The 19337-nt window shown below is 40.3% G+C and overlaps 1 protein-coding gene across 7 annotated transcripts in view; it reads left to right on the forward strand.

The window, feature by feature from the left end:
* Positions 1–19337, forward strand: part of PALM2AKAP2 (PALM2 and AKAP2 fusion) — a 275120-nt gene that overhangs the window by 119629 nt on the left and 136154 nt on the right. For 3 of the 7 annotated variants that reach the window (XM_040091332.1, XM_040091333.1, XM_040091335.2), the window contains 2 exons: positions 3224–3325; positions 9709–10413. The exons of 2 other annotated variants lie outside the window; for them this stretch is intronic. In XM_040091332.1, the coding sequence (XP_039947266.1) occupies positions 3224–3325; positions 9709–10413 (807 nt within the window). The remainder of the gene's footprint in view (positions 1–3223; positions 3326–9708; positions 10414–19337) is intronic. 2 more of the 7 variants (XM_040091334.2, XM_058424238.1) reach the window with 1 other exon arrangement.

Here is a 19337-nt window from a genome sequence, read left to right on the forward strand (position 1 = left end):
GCTGGGAGTCAGTATTTGCAGAAGACCCACCACTAACTTTAGTGGTATTGGTATTTTTAAAGAGAATCCATCCCTTGGAAAATTAATCCTTCTGACATTTGACCACAAGCCTCTGTGTGGGAGCTATTCAGAGCAGTTCCAAAGGTTTAGCTCTGTGCAAGCACCCTTGAAGGACTACCTTGCCCCATATGTATTGCCAAGTACTTGTCTCTCTGTTAACCTGGAACAGTGCCATACTCCTAAAATTAATTTTGTTGCAAATAATACAAAAAGACACAGAACCTGTTTTATGGCATCATTAGGTAATAATAACTTACCAAAGATTGAAATGAAAATATTGAGTGCAGTCTGTTCGAATGTTATTTCTGTTCCGTCTTTTAAGGTAAACAAAATGCTAATTTGTATCTCTCCACTCCTTGTAAAATTAGCCTCTTATATCCTCTTAAAGGTGCTAAATAAAAGAGACCTTGTTGCCAGTGAGAGAAAAGGAAATGAGCATATTTGCTTTCTTTGGAGGCTGGGTGGGGGAGGCAGCAACTAGACTGGAGCTGGCAGAATCAACCAACCCCAGCTTGTAGTCAGATACCCTGTTTCTGACTTGTGGCACCACCACTAGCTCCAGAAGGAGCTACATGAGAATTGCAATGTCCTCCCAGCATTCTCTTCTCATGGCAATGGCAGATTGGAGCCCCGAAGTTATTTTTATAAATATTTTATGATAATTAACATACAGAGAATTTCTAAACTAATTCAATACTAACAACATCTAATGCTTAGCCAAGTATTGTCTCCTAAAGCAGGAGGCAAGGGGGAAAAAAACCAAAACAAAACCAAAAAAACACAACTAAAAAAACAACACTCCCCCCCCACCCCCCCACCCCAAAAAAACCAAACAAAAACACTTACAGAGGTCCACAGACATCTACCCCATCAAAGGGAGAGTTTCACCATCAAGCTGTACAACTGAATTTCCCTACTGCTAGATGTCAGCCATGCCCAGTTCCCCCTATAGGTACTGGGGGAAAAATAAATATTTGCAAAGAATTTTGCCTCCTGCAATGTCCTTGCATGCAAACTGTACCCTAGCCATGCCTGTTGATCCTCATGAGCTGCAGAAGTAGTAAGGGTAATTAGTTAACTTGATAAATTCAAGTCTACGTTGATTATGACACATAACATGTGACACATCTGTCACTCAGTAACTGGATGATTGTGTACTGAAACTACTATTCCAAAAGGACACTCTGTGGGATGAATAATTACTAAGTTTGTGCCATTTCCAGAACACAAAGTGCCTTCTTTCCCTGGACCAGAAACACAGTCCCCACTCCTTTGTTCTGAGAAATTACTTCAGTTTTCAGTAATGGCCTACTCATTTGCTGGTGATATTTCACAGAGCAAGAGCACCAAGAATTGTACCAATTTCTCATTAGAGGCAAGTAACCCTGCAAAAGAAAGCAGCTGTTGCTGGTCATTGCTCAGTCAGCTGTGTATCTTGATTATTTGTCCTAGGCTCTACTGCTAAAAATATAAAACTTTGAGGATACGGTATGCATTGAAATTATAAAAGTCCATTTGCCAAGTTTGACATTTGTTCCCTGAAATATGAACCAACACTTCCCTGGAGAGGCTTGGGGATTTTTTCCAATTCATCTGCTATAAACAGAACTAATTTATGTCCTGAATTAGTGGGGGGTTTAAATGAATTTGCACTGTGCCTCTGTGCCTTACTTTTCTGACACCAGAAATGAGGAAAGGGGACTCCTTACCTGAGTTACCTACAGGGGTCCACAGAGGGATGGAGTTTCATCCTGGGGTCTTATTTTTCTGCATCCAGTAGCACCGGTAGCCATCGCTGACTGCTATGAGAGTAAAACCAGTTTGCTAATTTCAGGCTCAATTTTTCTGCCAAAAAAGCTTTGGGATTAGAGGTGGCACATCATGTCTTTCCTGAGGACACTACAAGGTGTAGGTACTTTTTTGGGATGGGTGTTAGCCCATGGAAAATGCGATGGAAGTATCTCCCTTAACCAGATGCAGTCAAGCATGTTACAACAGAACATTTTATTTTGTGTCTCATTTCTCAGTTCCCTCTTATGATCTGCAGTGGTCAACCTCTCTTACCTGTTTATAGCAACAAGAGGCTTCAAGGAAGGGAGATTTTGCCTCCTACCCTGACATGTGGACTAGGCAGTACCAAGGGCTTGACAAATTATACATTGAACTGGCAAAATAACCTTGGAGGAAAAAGAATGGTCTGTTCCACACCAAATAGGATTCTACATTTGAACATAAATTTAACTATCTCCATACGTTTCCAGCAGATAGGAAAGAATGTGATGATTTTTTTGTTGTTGCTTTGGTTTTTATTGGTTTGTTTTATTTTGGTCTGGTGCCTGAACCTTAAGTCAGTTATTTGCACATCTCTCCTCTGAGCTCTGCTCTTAGCTCAGCCACTGAATTCAAGCAGAACAATTAATGCTAGTTATATTTAACCCAGCCACAAAATATCTCCAAGGAATTACTTTTAAATGTATTAATATATCTCCTAAAGTACACATTTAGCTTATGATAAGCAGCCATAATCTCAAATGTAAAACAAGTCAATAATTTAAGACAACTTTCTACTAATTCAGGATTTATTAATGAATGATGGCATGGCAGCACTGGCAGGAGCTTAATACTTACTGAAGACCAAAACAGGTACCCTATTGATATCTATAAGAGATTTCATTCATTATTAGTTAAATTTCAGCTTTAAGAACAAAAAGCCAAAATCTGATTCCGTAATATTGGAAACAACTAGTACAAAAGAGATGATTTCTTATCCTATTCAGTAAACACTAGCATTTTTAGGCCTTTATATCTCTGTTTGAAATGTCATGTATTCTGTGTACCACACTGGATTAGTTCCTTACCTTTCCCACCTCACTCCCCATTTTAAAGCTCAAAGACTTGATAAATCCAGAACCTCCTGACAAATAATTTTATGTGTTCAACTGACATAAGGTTTGAGTCATCTGGACCCATTCTCTCCTGCCTCAGCTAGTCTATTGAACACCAATCACAGGACAGTGACTTTGCACTTTGTTTGCTTTGATCCAATTATCTAGTACAAAGCTCCAGTGACTATTGTCAGGGCTGACAACACTCTGCTGTCTAAGCAATGAAGCCACTGGGGCTCATAGCACAAATCTAACTGTTTCCTGTTCTCTGACACCAGATGCAGTAAATTACATTTACTCCCAGATCCCTGAACTCCCAACCCTCTATTCACGAACAGCAGAGCCAATTCCTGGGTGGGACGGATCAAGCAGAGTAGCTGGTAAGTCTCAAGGAACAAAGTATTATAATGCCAGTCCAGTAGCCATGAACCCTTTTTGTTATATTATTTTAGTGAGTCTGGTGTCCCGATATAATTTAAATGCCAGGAAATACTGCTTGATGTGTATTATTGTAAATAAATCAAGGTTTTTTGAACTGCAGTGAGTACTCTCAAAACAAGGTAGCTGAACTACATACAATTATCATAGGTAATGTCCTTTTTTTTAAAAAAAAACCAAAACAAAAAAAAAAAAAAAAAAAAAAAAAAAAAAACCCATGGAAATATTCAATTCTTTCCATCTCTGCTGGTACAAATACATAATATTTAGGCCAAGGTTTTGTGTTGTCTCTTGTATCCATGTGACTCCAGATCGGCACTTCCAAGACCACATATGTTCTTCAAATATTTATGTCATTTTTGCTGCTTTGTACGCCATTCGTTCTTCTTGGGAAAAGATGAGCTTGTTTTGTGCTTAGAGTCATACAGAGAATTTTCTAACACTTATTTTTCAGATTGTGTGCGTGTAGCACACAATGTAGCAACAAGACTGTTAGAAGCTGAAAATTTTAATTGTTTTCAAAATCCTTGTTTTCTAAATCATATACTTCCTATCTCAAGACCGAATTGCTGGTGGCTCCCTAGGAGGTGTCCCAAGGAAAGGGATAAAATATGGCTTACTTGAGAAATGGATTAACCAGCATAGCAAAGCAATGTCTGCAGCTAAAGCACAGTACACAGCTATGAAATGTGTATTTCTTCCCATAAGTTCTGTTGCAAGCCATTCCAAAATCTTTCCTTCCACAAGTGCTTACCCTGATGTGTCTTTAGAGCAAGTTTTTCTGTGTGTTTTGTGCCATTTTGTCGATGACAAGAAAGTAATAATTTCTTTCATTTTTTTTTGATGACTCAGAAGTCTTGTAAATGTAGTCCTTGATAAATGTATCATGTGAGTGCAACAGGTATTCTTAAAGGTGGGCTGTAACCATCCATCTTAAAACAGGCTCAAAGTGTAAGTAGATTTTTTTTTTTTTTAAGAAAAGGCTCTGAATCCACAAAGAATCTGGATCCTTCTGCTGGCACGTTGGGATCTTGTCCTGAAGTGCTGCATTGTGTTTTCACTGTAATTAAAGCTTGTGCAGAAAACTTGTACTTGTGAATACTGGCTGTCATCTTCAAGTACTGTTTTCAGTTCCAACTCTATTGTCAGGTAGTTTTGTATTCTATTAGTTATCACATTTTGCAGTAAATACATTTTGGATAAATAAAGACATTTTAGCACCAACGTTAGTTCATTTTGAAACTACTTTGGCAAGCTGGGCTGCTAGGTTTTCTCACAGACAACAAACATTATGCACGGGCAGATAAGCAAGGTTCTGTTGTTAATTTCTCTCATGGCAGTGCCTTTTACTGGTGAAGAGCTTCCTAAGAAAATCACATATGTTTATGCATTTCCTTAGCCAAGTAGCTTTAATGTGGTCCCTAGATTGGTCATAAATAACATTATGCCAATATCTAAAATCACTGCAGTAAAATCACTGTAGAAGACATGAAAATAAAATGTTGACAGAGTCAAAAGCTTAAGCAAATTAGCCAGACCTGAAACACCAAAGGAACACACCTGCTAACTTTCTAAGGCAGTGAGAAGAAGTGCTGCAAGGAGTGCTAGAACCAGTTGCCTGAAGTCTCCTTAATAGATAAGACATTGTTACATGACAGTACTCCATACCATACATAAAAATATGTATCTTAAAACTCTTCTTAAATATAGAACCATAAAATTTTAAGTTTGGGTTGGAAGGGACATTAAATATTATCTAGTTCCAACTGCCCTGCCATGGGCAGTGATGCCATTCAGAAGATTGGGTTGCTGAGGACACCATCCAGCCTGGCCTTGAAAACTAGCAGGGATGGGGCATCCACAGCTTCTCTGGGCAACCTGTTCCACACCTAACCACCTCCTGAGTATTTAAATTTGTCCTCTTTCAGTTTAAAACCATTGTTCCTGTCTCTGTCTGCCCTTATATAGTCCCTCTTCCTCATTTTTTTAAGCCTCCTAATGGTACTGGAAGGCTGCAATAAGGTCTCCACAGTCTTTTGTTCTCCAGGCTGGACAATCCCAGCCAACTCAGTCTGTCTTCATGAGAGAGATGCTCCATCCTTCTGATGTGGCACTTGGTATTCCCTTGGTGACCATTGCTATTATTCCATCACAGAAGACCCCCAGATTAGTCAAGCACGATTTTCCATTAGTAAAACCATGATGGCTGCCTCAGATAACCTTCTTATCTTTTATGTGCCTTAGCATACTGTCTAGGACAATCTGCTCCATGGTCTCCCTAGGCATAAAGGTGAAGCTCAGTGTCTGTAGTTTCTCAGTTCTTCCTTCCTCCCCTTTTAAAAAATGTTAAAGGGCAGCATTTCCTTTTTTCCAGTCAGTGGGGTTTTCACTTGGCTGCCGTGACTTTTCAAATATGAATGAGAGTAGCTTGGCAACAACATAGAATTAAAGAATCATTGACTAGTTTGTGTTGGAAAGGATCTTAAAGATCACCTCGTTCCCTCAACCCATCTGCTAAGGGCAGGGTTATCTTCCAGTAGACCAGGTTGCTCAGAGTTCCATCCAGCCTGGCCTTGAATATCAGCCAGTTCCCTCAGGACCCTGGAAATGCATATCATCCAGTCCCACGGACTTGTGGCTATTGAGCTTCGTCAAGTTATTCCAAACATGTTCTTCACTTGAAGTGGAAGGGTCTTCACTTCCCTCACACCCACCCAGAGGATCAGGTACTTCAGAGAATTGGGAAGCCTGACTCCAGTGAAGACCAAGGCAAAAAAGCTCATTGAGTACCTCAGCCTCCTCTGTATTAGTCACCACCAGTTCTCCCGTCTTGTTTGCAGGGAGATACAGGGATGTAGATTCCTCTTGGCCTTTATTTTCCTGATCTGTATACTTACAGAATTCTTTCTTGTTACTTGTCATGTCCCTTACCAAGTCCTATTCCAGTTTTGCCTTGGCTTTCCTGACCCCTGACATTAAACGATATTCCTGTACTCTTCCCCGGTCACTGTCTCTGCTTCCACTGGTAGATGTTGCTTTCTGACTCCTTGGTTTGGGGAGGTGACTTTAGTTCAGCAATGCCTGTTTCTGGCCTACCTTTTTTATTTCCTACACAGGAGTAAACAAGGTCTCTTGCATGCTAAGAGAAGTGGTCTCAAAGCCTTGTAGGCTCTGGTCAGCCCCACAGTCCTTAAGGGCAGTTTCCCAGAAGATCTCATTCACCAACTCCTTAAACAGCTGAAAATTCACTCTTGTAAAGGTCAGGAGTTTGTCTTTGCTCTTTGCCATGATCATGCTCCTCAAGGTCACCATCTCAAATATGGCCAGGTCCACATGATTTAACTATCAAATTTTTGCTATCTGCGTCTGAATTCATTCCCACGCAACATGTCTTCTTCTCATGCACAATACTGACCTAAATTTGTGCATCAAAACAGGGAGGGTCTGGCAGATTGCATCCTCTTCTGCGCTACAAATACACAGAACTCAACTATTTCACATTAAAAACACCAATCTGTAATGAAAAGCCATGCACCAAATATTTTTAATTTTTGAAGAAAAAAGGAAGCACAGGATCTCTAGAGGAGCTCAAGGTTCTACTTCTCTCTAAGAAAATAACAGGCAGCCAGTGATGGGCTGGTGGTGCCCTCTCTTTTGAGCTGTGGTGCTCAGGACAAATCAGGAACTTCTGCCCATCAGAGGTGATTTTCTAAACATGCTGTTGCTGCCTCATGGTTCAGCTTAGCTTCAGTTCAGCTGGCCACTCAGAAACCTGCCAGAGTTAGGATCTTCACCACAGGCAAGCCAGTCTCTATTTTTCACCTTTGTAATGTTGAAAGTTATTGAATAGTACCTGCCTGAGCAGCCCTGGTGAGGTCAAGCGATGTTCAGAGCCCACTCACCCAAGCCCTAGGCACCAAGCTAATAAACAAAATGCTTTGTCCTTTCTTCTTCCCCCTCAAGAAACTGCATCTAGAAAGTTCTAGAGTGTCAGTGTTGGTACCTGCATCTCTTTGTTCAATTGTCACTATAAATTGGATTAAAATCTTCAGAGCGGAGACACTGGGGTAAGACATAAAGAGCACTTGCACACCAGCTCCTGGGCTGGGACAGTCCTGAGCAAGGGATCCATGCTAGCTTCTCTCTAAGCTGCAATATGGTGCTGTCTGCCACAGTTTCTCAGAGCAAATGCTTCATAACTTAATTGCTACCAACCCTGGGGCAATAGTTTTTTTTCTTTATTTCCAGCCTTAATTTCCTGTTTCCAACCATGCCAGCTGCCTTGCAGTCTCCAGTTGCACACCTGAGAGCAGAGGTGAGCTCTCAGCTCCCGTCTGGCTGCCCAGGCTGCTGTGGGATGGCCAGGCATGAAAATGCCTGTAGGGCATTTCAAGCACAGGAGGAAGATAAAAAAACTGTAAGCCCTTCTTTACTGTTTGTAATGGGCATCCTGTGCCCAGGGTCATGACAGCTATGGACACAACTAGTCCATAAACTCCTGAAGCAGTGGTAAAACACACTCCCTTAAGGGCAGTCAAGGTGAGAATGGTGCTTCTGCAGCCCACTCTAGCCTTCAGCAATGCATCATTCTCAGAGGCAGCAAGGCTCCTTCACCCACCATTATCTCTGTCCCCTGGCTCCATGTAGTGTTTGTGTGGTGCTGTACTTGACCTATCCAGTCCTGCTGGGGCTAGCCAAGGTCTGCACAGATGTACACAGCACGTAGACAGCCAGACCCAACCATTTTGCCCATCAGACTGGACTCTTAGTGGACAAATGAGACCATTTCATGGAGAAGACCGTGCACTTGCTCACCAACACATTACATTTCTATCTAGCACTATAGGCAGTGTAATGATTTTATGTATATATATATATGTGTGTGTGTGTGTGTGTGTGTGTGTGTGTATATATATATATATATAAATGATTAATGATTATAAATTTCCCATTGTTGACGGATGATGGATGATGAAATATTTTCCTTTAAGGTTACAGGAAAAGTAGTTCTACTGTGTGTGAATAAAAAGGCTAAGGAAATAACCTGGAAGTAACAGTAAATTTTTATAATAATTATTTTTTTAAATACAAACATACCAAGCTACATTGATTCTTGGGGCAAGGATTTTCTGTATTCACTTGAAAGTAAATGAGGGAAAAAAGCAAACATTCCAGCTTGAAGTATCCCCAGGTAAGAAAAATCATGATTATACCATTGAGGTCCATTGATGAAAGTGATAACTGTACGTCTCACAAACACTTGTCACTGCCTGTGGTGATTTGTAATTAATTGTGTGTGGATGTCTGTCCAGGAGCCAAAATGTCTTCATATGCATACAACGAATGCTTAAACAAATGAACACTTTGGAAAGTCTGAGATACCTTTGCACATTTTTTCTTTGAAAAGCTGTCTAGTTATATGCCATCATATGTCAGAATGGGTGTTGGAACAGAGTAGACTGCTTGTCTATTCCTACTGTGCGGTCTACACTTTTCGTCTCATTACTACATCCTTAACTGCTAGAAAACCTTTGTTATTCTAAAGCAACAGCCCTCACACATTGAAAATTAGTTCATTATTACTTTTTCCTTCAACTTTCATAGTGGTGCTTAATGCTTAATTCACATAAACGAGGGACTGCTTCTCGGCTCTTTTGTACATTCTTTTAACCTGGAAGTAGAGGTCACCATTTATGTCTTAGTGTGAAAGCTGAGAGAGCTGCCCTGCCACACCCCTGTAGGAGAACTCGTCCTGTTTCTGTGTGATTTTGTTTTCCCACATGTAGAACAGAGATAAACAATATTACTTTACCGCTCTAAAATGTTTTGATGCTACAGATGGAGGAGTTAAGAAAGGACAAGCACTAATAATTAAATGGTCTGGGTGTTCCTGCAAACAAAACTTGTTACTGACTAACTGGCAATTTGATGGCAGAAAAGAGAGTAGAGGGGTTCTCTTCGAATTTTTAGGCAAGTTCAGAATGGAAAGTTAGAGAGTAACCTGCATGCTATCACCTCCCCCTGTCTAAGTTACACCTAAGTTACACCTCTTGGTGCTCCTAGTTGGCCAGAGACAGCTCCATGTGGTGTGAGCTGGAAGAGTAGGTCCTCTTTGCTGCAGACACACCCAGCCTCCAACTATATAAAAGCCATAGTGTAATAGTGTCCATAGCGTTGCATCCCACCTCTAACGTAGAACGCTTAGCCCTTTAGAAGCAGGAGACAGGAAAAAGGGACACCATAGTTTTCTTTGTCTGTTTGGCAATTAACCATTCACTGGCTTTTTTTGTTGTAACATGCACTTCCTCTCTTGTTTTCATTCAAGCTTTGTGCACCATGGAAATTAATGTGGAGAAAGACAAACAGACAGGAGAGACCAAGATTGTCTCTGCTTCACCTGTTGGCCCAGATGAGGCCCATCAAAGAGGATTCAAAGTCTATGATGATGGTTCCAAGGTAGTCTATGAGGTTCACTCTGGTGGCACAGTGGTAGAAAACGGAGTACATAAATTAAGCTCAAAGGACGTAGATGAACTTATGCAAAAAGCTGGACAATCAAGTGTAAAAGGAGGTTATGAAACAATGACTGTGTCAGACAAAAATGTGGTAGCTGATGGAAACCTTAGCCATATGAAGGAGCAAATGCTCTTCAAGGAGGCAAAGCTGGAAATGGTACACAAATCCAGCAAAGGATGTGCTGTGAACCCTCAGCCACAAGAAAAACCCTGTGGTGGTGAAATCCCAGAGGCCAGTGCAGATCAGCCAGTGACAATGATATTTATGGGCTACCAGAACATTGATGATGAAGAAGAGACAAAGAAAGTGCTGGGCTACGATGAGACCATCAAGGCAGAGCTTGTGCTGATCGATGAAGATGACGAGAAGTCACTGCGGGAGAAGACAGTGACAGATGTTTCTACCATGGATGGGAATGCTGCTGAGCTGGTCTCTGGCAGGCCCCTGTCGGACACGACAGAGCCCTCCTCTCCTGAGGGGAAGGAAGAGAGCCTGCCCTTGGAAGCTGCCCCAGGTACACAAAAGAAAAAGCGCTGTCAATGCTGTATTGTCATGTGAACACCTCCTCCTCCCCCACTCCAGGCAGCTCCTGCTCCATCACTTACCTAGACCTCACTGTACTTCTAACTGCAATACTGTGAACTGGAAGTGAATGCCTTCATTGCCTCGCAGTTGGGTTGCTTTTCCTTCTAGTTCTTCAGGAAGAGGAACACCTGGTTATTTTCCCATCAGGCATATTATTTGGTGTTGGGGAGGGGTTGGGGGTTTTTGGCTTCTCTTTGTGTTGTTGGTGATGGTGCTTTGTTTTGTTTTCCTTAATATTACAGAGTGAGAGATAAACGAGAAATGGAGCATATGTTTTCATATTTATTTGATTTTTATATATATATTTTTTTCTATATATAATGAAAACACTTTTTACATTTTTTCGTTAAGTATCTGGCAGGCTTGATCAGATTCCTAGGATTTTGTGGGAGTCTGAGTTTCAGAGCCATCAGATATGAGGGCCTTAAAAAATGATGCTTCTCCTTTTTAAGAAAAATCACATTAAGCATTATTTTATAGATCACATTTTTTATTTCTTGGGGGAAGGCTCAGATCACTTTACTGTTTTGATTTGTTAAAACTCAGACATGTCTTTCCCAAAAGATTGCATTATTTTGGTGTTTAGTAACTTTCCAGTTTAGTTGCAGTGTCAGAAAAGCCCATTAGCCATTTCTGCTTATTGGTGATACCAGAAGTGGACCTTAATTATTCTTTCTAGAAAATGTATGAATGATCATTTTGCCTTATATAAATCTTCCAGATTACAGTATTGCATATGCACTTCATCTCCCCAAACTACAGTTGAAATTGACATGAAAAAGATGCAGCTGTCACTCCTCAGAGTTACTTTGGGTAACTCTGCCAATGTTTATACATGAAGTTTTCCTGCTGAACGCCAGTAGAAGAGGGATAGTGCTTTATATTTCCCTAGAATATAAATGAACTTTTCTGACAGTCTGACCCTGTCCCTACCAGATTCAGTGGCAACATTCTCAGTGCTGGGAGTGCAGGCAGGGACAGGGTTTTCGTTTGTAGCTCTTACGGAAGTGTAACTTCTCACAGAGTGTACCTTCAGTGCACCTACATAATGACAGGCAATTGGGTCTGATGCTGCCCTGCTTGAGCAGGTAACACTCCTGTGGAGGCCCACTGGAATTTTGTCAGAGCAGCTGTTTTGGGAGATCCTCTAGCCACAAGACTAATATTTTCAAAAACTGCTGGTGGTTTTGGATGCTTCATTTTCTAATGTGGGGCACTAAAAGAAGCCTGATTTCCAGTGCATTTTTCTTCATCTGACCTCTGAAAATCATGCCTCTTAAAAAAACTGAAGAAGAAAATGTAAAAATGTGAAGGCATCCAAAATCAATAGGTCTCGCTTCTTTTCTTGTTCTTTGGTTCTTCTAAATGAGAAAGCAGCTAGCTTTTTCATGGTGCGTTATTATGAATCTGATTCTTGTATCACACTGGTTTGGCTTAAGTTTAATTTCACTCAGTGTAGTGGAGTTACTCTGGAATGATAACTACATGAGTGAGATTAAAAATAAAGTTTTATATTTTCTGATAGTGCAAACAAATACTGAAGATTATTTTGAAGTGTCTTTGAAACTATCAGACTTATAACAGCAACTACAAAAAGCAGGGGAAAAAAAAGAAAGAAAGAAAGAAAGAAAGGAAGAAAGAGAACAACAAAAGCCTCTTTTCAGTCTGAGATGGTTCCTATGATATTTCTGTTCTTTCTTGGATGGTGCTTTTACTGCATTAATTGTTAGTCCAAAGCATCTGATTAAACACAGTTCTTGCTCTGTACTCTTTTCTTTCTGTGCCAGTAAAAAAAGACACTTGTTCAGTGGTGGTAATATGAGGCACACTGAAAACCTACACAAACAAAAAAAGCAAAAGGTAATTCCCATGTTAGGTCACTCAGCTGTCACTATGAAACTGGTCAATGAAATTTCTCACCACTGCCCAGGTGACTGTCAGACAAAAAAACCCCAAACAAGTAGTTAGAAAAGCAAGAGTAGTAAAAGACAGTCTCACCTCTCTGACACCTGCAGAAATTTTGCTGACCTCCATATCGGCTGCAGTGGCAGAAATGAATAGACTTCCACAAGCTCAATTTGCCTCCCCTGGAGGCTTTTGGTTGGGAGAAGGACCAAATTCACCCAGAGAAACTCTGCACATCATTCTTTGACTCAGGCTTAGGTGGTTAAGTTTTATCACAGTGGGGAAGGGCTACAGAGCCTCATATTGCAACAAAACGTCTGGTGGCTGTTTGTTAGAAACTATCAGCCTGTGTGTGTTTTTGGCTGAGTTGTGTGGGTTTGGGGGTTGTGGGTTTTTCGGGTTTTTTTTGGTTGGTGGTGGTGGTGGTGGTTGGGTGGTTTATTTTTTCCCCTTTTTTCCTAGAAATGCTAAGCATTTACAAATCTAAACATTTCTTAGAACAAGACCATAAGTTTCAAGCCCAGTATGGCAGGTGAGGCTGTCCCCAGGCATGTTTAGGAGCCCTGCAACACAAAGGGTGAAGCCCTTTCTATCTTAACCTGTGAATGATGTGGGAGCTCAGCACCCTTTGCAATAGTTCTGTCACTCTGGGGCCTGCTCACCTCACCAATAATAAATCTCCAACTCCTTCTGGCATGGCCTGTCATCTTGTTGCTGACGACATTTTCCTCTCTGGGTGTGATGCCACCTTCACAGCCATCCTGGCCTCATGGTGCCTTCACAACCTAATCTTCTTCCCCCTGCTGTTCCTGTGCCCATATAGACATTTATTTTCAAAACCTCCTGCTTGGAAAATTTGGGATATCATAATAACTTAGCCTATTCTGTCCCTGCATCTCTTGAGCCATGTGCCCCCCTGAAGGTGGCCTTCTGGTTCAGCACCAACTCAGCATTTTGGGGATGACTCCCTTGGCAGCTGGCTTTGGGAGATGCTTGCTGACGCTGGGACCAGAAGGTGTCTGAGACCACTGCACTGTCTGAGGCACAGCACGGTGAGGAGATGGTGGCACGCCACAGTCCAGAAGTAAGGCCCTTTAGTGGTTAGAAGTAGAGCACAAGTCTTAAACCTTAAACCTCTCAAATATTTACTGCTCAGTACTTGTAGCTAACACTGAGTGCCTAGGAAGGCCAGTCATTTTTATGTGTTCACATTAACTCCATGGTTCACAGGCCCTGGTAGGTCTAGGAAAGCAAAAGGTCCACCTGAATAGGGTTGGTCTTTACAGGTCAAAGGCAGTTCCCCATCTGAGGTCAGGAAAAACATGAAATAGGAACTAATGGGTCTGAAATCATAGGGCCTTAGCTGAAACATGCTCACTCCAATCATCCTCATCCACAAGGGGAGGCCGTGCCTGGACATTGCCTTGTCTCTTCTAGCCATTAGCCTGCAGCCAAGTTACAGGGGAATTCAGATGCATTAGCCCAGGCTGATGGATGCAAACTGGTTTTCCAGGGATGGTTTGGGCTTTGAAAGGGTTGGTATTCTCCTTACCCTTGGGTAGGAGGCTGCTTGTGAAAATCCATGCAATCAGGTGCAAGGGAAGCAGCCTGCTCTGTGGTCAAGCAGAGAGAGATTTTTGTAAGGATCATTATGGGATGGGGTTTTTAATATTGTTTTAAGCAAAATCCCTGTCTGTTTAATTTATGCCATCACATGTACATTTTCAGTTTCAGCATGAGGGGATACAAAAAGCAGAGTCAGAAACTGGTTCAGTAATAGTGTTTTGCCACAACAAACTACTCGCCTTAACTTTTGTAAGAAAAACAAAGAAAAACCACTTTTCAGTGTATTTTTTCCTAGGCTGGGGAAAAGTAACCTAGGAAACTTTTTTATATTTTGTATTTTCTAAGTTTCTATAAACTCACACTACATGTTGTCCCTTGTTTGCATTCAGGGACCATTTCTTTTGCAAACCACTGCATTTAAATTCCTTTTTTGTTTTGTTTTGTTTTTTTAACAGAAAAAAAACCCAGACCAAAAAAACCCCACAACAACAACAACAACAACAAAAAATTAAAAAAAAAAAATCAAACCCCACAGCATTATGACTAGTTGCTAGGCAATCTCTTTCAATTATTAGAATATCAATGCAGAAAGAAAAGAATTACAGGGTTGTTTTCCTTTTTTAATTTCTTGTGGCTGATGTACTGTATGGTATATGTTTACAGAACTCCTCTGGTCTGCCTTTGTGATGTTACCTAATGAATGACAATGTAGGTATGATGTGCCATTTGACAGTTTGCCTTAGCACTCTTGGGTTTCCTTCCTCTTTTTTAATATCTTTTATTTTCTTATTTTTTTCCCAAAAAGTGCAGGCTGTATTCCAAAGCTGTATAAACACAACATTATCTTTAAATCCCCAGCAAGAGAAGCATGCATAAGCCCTTCTCCGAGAAGTATATCTCCACCAGTTCAGTATGAGACTTCAGTCCTGCAAACAAAAACTTGTATGCCTAATTCTGCTGTGTGTAGACCTGTTTCAGTCAACAGGACTGCTCACAGGAAGAACATTGTAGGCATCTGCAAGATCAGGGCATGAATGATCAACACAGTAGTTTGGGTGTTCCTTATGTGTCTATACAGATTTTATGCACTGCTGGGTTTGCCCAAAGTGGTGTAACACAAGAGGCTAACTCTAAGCACTGAACTTCTACTGAGAAAAATACTATACAAAATGGTGCTTAGCATCTGGTAGGATCAGGTCCTGAGCCAGCCTTGCTATCATCCATGAGGAAACATTCCGAGGGACTTCTCTGACAGCCAATATTAGTCCCCTGCCATTGTACCTAAATTCACTACTGATTCTTCATACCTAAAATTATTAAGATACCACAGACTAATCTGAGCAGAAGAGAGTTGCTAGAGAAATAAAAGGAGTTCTACCTTTTAATTTAATCAAACATCAGAATGGCATATTTGGAAGGTAAGCGGGGATATAATAGAAAATGTAGTATTTTACATTTGTGTATTTTTTTAAGGAATAAATATTTTTGTAATGAGATAAAAACCCTAGATGGGTATTGGGTTTTGGAATATCATCCTTCCCATGACATTGAGCCTTTCAACTTTTTCATACGTTTATGACAATGCCCAAATTCTTGGGATCTTTTGTAAACCTAACCACATTTTTTTCCAGGAAGAAGGACCACAACATTTTTTAAAGAGTCAAGTTAGAAGAGTAGAATCCAATAAAACTGCTCTAGACACAGATAAATAGTTAAATTTCACAGAAAAATGTGGACCTATACCTTCTACAGTTAGATTAATTTCTTTACCTAGAAAGCCCACATTGTAGGCAATAGCTAACTACTTTCAGGAGAGTAGTATTGCGAATAGGGGAAATACATGTTTTGTCAAATTTTATCCAACATTAGATTTCAAAGTGCGAAAGATGGTGCCACTGGAAAGAGTTGAACAAAATATTTCAATCAAAGTAGAGGATTTTCCCACACGCTGAGGCATGGATTCTTTATTTTTTCTAAACTCACTAAGTTTCCACCGGTTCTCATTGTCTCTTGGAAAGTTTAGGATTTGCTCAGATTGTGTTTCTTGAGCCTTCTGAGCAACAAGAGTAAACTTTAGCTCTGAGCTTAGTTGCAGACTATGACAGTATCCAACAAAAACAGGGATTGTAATTTTTGTATGTAAAAGAGTAAATTCTATTAAATGGCTGACTTTGTTCAGTTTTGAATATAAATGGATTGTCACCTAGTCCAAAGAGAATATAAATCCAACTTGTAATATAAACTTCTATTAAATTAGCTTGTAAATAGTGACAAGGGTGCATGAAGTTCTTTAAAATGTCCCACTTATATTTAAAATTAACAATTACAAAACTGAGCCTTTTTCCTTGTGGTTCCAAAGAGTCTTGCAAAATCTATAGCTTTTTACCTGTGATGGTTCCACTTAGGCTGTTCAGTGGATTAAGAATAGGTCATTTTTCTCACGGACAAACTTGTGAAGAATTCCGAGCCCCTTCCTTCAGTTTGCAAAAGCTTCTCTTACTTTGCGGGGTTTTGCTGCTATTGTATTTGAAAGCTTTCCCGCAATTGTTTCCCAAATTCTCCTCAAACGTGGATTTAGGTTCCAAAACGTGGTTTGTTCTAAGAATTAATCTACTTCAGAAATTGAATAAAAACCCCTTACTTAAATTTTTAGAATTATCTGAGTAACTCAAGTTCACCAGTTTTTGTATATTTATGTATTTTTAACTTGCACTGGTATGTTAGTGATCTATACCAAAATTTAGACCTTGCATATCTATTCATCAGATCTGTAAGACCTAAAGATTTGCCTGTGAGCATGAAATGAAGCACCCAAGTAGTACTATTTAATGGGATGACCCAGAAAAGTAAAATTTAAGCTCATGCACAAATGTTTATAGGATCTGGTCTTTAAGCAATATGCTACAGGCAAGGCTTATGCTGCTTCAACTGTGTCTTCTCATTAGTTTAATTAGAATTTTAAATGGTGTTGTGAAACTGGGGCACTTTTCTGCAGAGGGTTTTAGCGTATGGTCTTGTTGCTGACTGTGTTTGAGGAGACAAGCACCCTCCAAGAACTCTCAAAATCCCACTGCCTGGGAACGCAGGGAACAGAGGGGTAAACTTTATATCTCCACACAAACACAATAGGAAAGAGGCAGTGTAACTTTTATTTCCAAATTTTTCTCTCTGCACACCCTTGCCCCAGACTCTGTCTGTCCCCTGTCTCTGTGTTTATTCTCATTCTTAACACTGTGGCTCAACTTACCCCTTTTTCTTCATGCCTTTGCTTCCCTTTTTGTGGTCTCCTAGGAAAAAGGGGGGGAAGAAAGGAGAGACCAGACTTATAAAACTCACCCTAGGTCTCCTGGTGTCAGTCCTAAGAAATTATGGTGTCTTTTCCTCATTATTTGGACATTTTCCTGTGTTCTCCTAGATTCTTTGGATATATTTGATATCAAAAGAGCACTCTCCCTCTCTATTCATATGGCATCCTATGGGTTGCCCAAACAGAGAGTTCCATTAAAATCTGGCTATTCAGGTAAATCTGCTGTCTCTCTTACTATTCCTTTGGAACACACTATGTCCCTTGAACTCATATGAGCCAGATATGTCCAGGTACATAAAATAATAGCATCCAGAAAGCAGTTCTTACAGCAGCACAAGGCAATCCTCCCTGCCATGTGTCAGGTTGCTATTACCAGGGCAAAAAACCTGGAGAAAATGTGAACTTCCCCACAAACTGATCTAGCATGCAAAGCATTCTCAGTACAATTAGCTGACAAGAATCTACTGGTATTCCTCCAAGATATTATGTCTGTTAAAAAGAGGCAAAATCCAAAATTAAGAAGGTTTTGTGCAAACCATAGAAAGTCCCAATTAAATGTGTTGCTTAAGCTACACTAACCTTAAGCACATATTTGAAGAGTAACACATGCTTAGCACTGTGCAGGTTAGGGATAGCCTTGAGGGTGTGTGAAGATCAGCCAGTATTTATAATTAAGGTGCTTTACCAGTGATGGTCTCAAATATTGTACCTGTTATTCCTGCTATTTTGCAAGGAACTGCTTAGGGGCAGATACAAGAGAAATAATCTGTCTGAAAGTTTTTGCTTTTCCATTGACCAACTGAATCTGACTGCAGCAAAGGTGGCCAAAGAGTAGGTTAGGACAAATGCAAACACATTTCTGAAGGCTTTCTGCCCCCCCCAACTACGTTCACTCCATAGACAGAGAACAACTCTTTACAGGGGTTCAAGAAAATGTTGTGTAAAATGCAGCTTTTATGGTGAATGTAGATTGTGGTTGAGATTTTTTTAAGCTTTAGTCTCCCACTTTGTGAGCTAATGTAAATAAAATCCCATTTTGTTGGGGAAAAACTGCTGTGCTAACACTGGATTAGAATTGCTGGGGATAGCTGCTGTACTTTGTAACCTGAAGTGTACTTTTTTGACTGTTATGTTTTTTCCTCAGATTAAAAAAGTGAATTAAAAAAAAAAAAAAAAAACCAACAACACCTAAGAACACTGCCAGCAACAGCCATGCTGTAACTATGGCTTCTCTCCTTTTTCTCTGTACAGTATTACTAGTAAATAAATCTGCCTTTTCACTGCGCCTATTTCTGTGTCTTTTACTGTGTTTCTCTCTACCTACTACTGTTCAAGATACCGTATGATCTCAAGGACACTGGAGCTGCCTCTGTCACTAAAACAATTAAAGTACTAACTCCACAGTTAGTTTTTTTCCCTTTCCTCCACTGCTGTGCCCTGTTGCTGTTATTTTTATGAGAGCCTTCATACATATCAATTCATTGTACCTGTTATGGTCTCATTTCTTTTTTCCTTTCCTTCTGTGAGACTTTGGCAAGCATATTGTGGACCCTGTTGCTCTAGGGTCACATGGCACATTTTCATATTTGCAGAAGAAAACAAAGATTGGGTTTAGCCAGCAAGGCAGTATGTTCTGAGCAAACTTATTTCCCAACTGAGGGAAGTATTCCATAGAACGTATATAATTTGTGAGAAAAGAACACTGAATTATTTAAGGACCGATAAAGTAAACAGTGTGAAATTTTCTTTCAGGGCTTTTCACAGACAGTGTCCTCTCTATATCAGGACTGGAAGAACCTCACCACAGTCTGACTTGCATGGGGAAAAAAAGAAAAAACCCTCAAGTAGGGGTCTTTTTTCCCTGAAATGCTGTGTTTACCTGAGGTAGGATCGATAACATAGATAGGCATCATATGCCTCCTTTTCAGAAATTTAAAAATTCATCTTAAAGTCTGACATTTTAAAAATGCACCACAAATTGCCTGTTGCTACACAAGTACCCACCCTCTGTTCCTTTCACCCAAAAGCCATACAGACACACATAGACAGAGGTTTTTCAATACAGTACTTCTTAG

The sequence above is a fragment of the Hirundo rustica genome, chromosome Z (genome assembly GCF_015227805.2).
Source record: "Hirundo rustica isolate bHirRus1 chromosome Z, bHirRus1.pri.v3, whole genome shotgun sequence".
Lineage (NCBI taxonomy): Eukaryota > Metazoa > Chordata > Aves > Passeriformes > Hirundinidae > Hirundo > Hirundo rustica.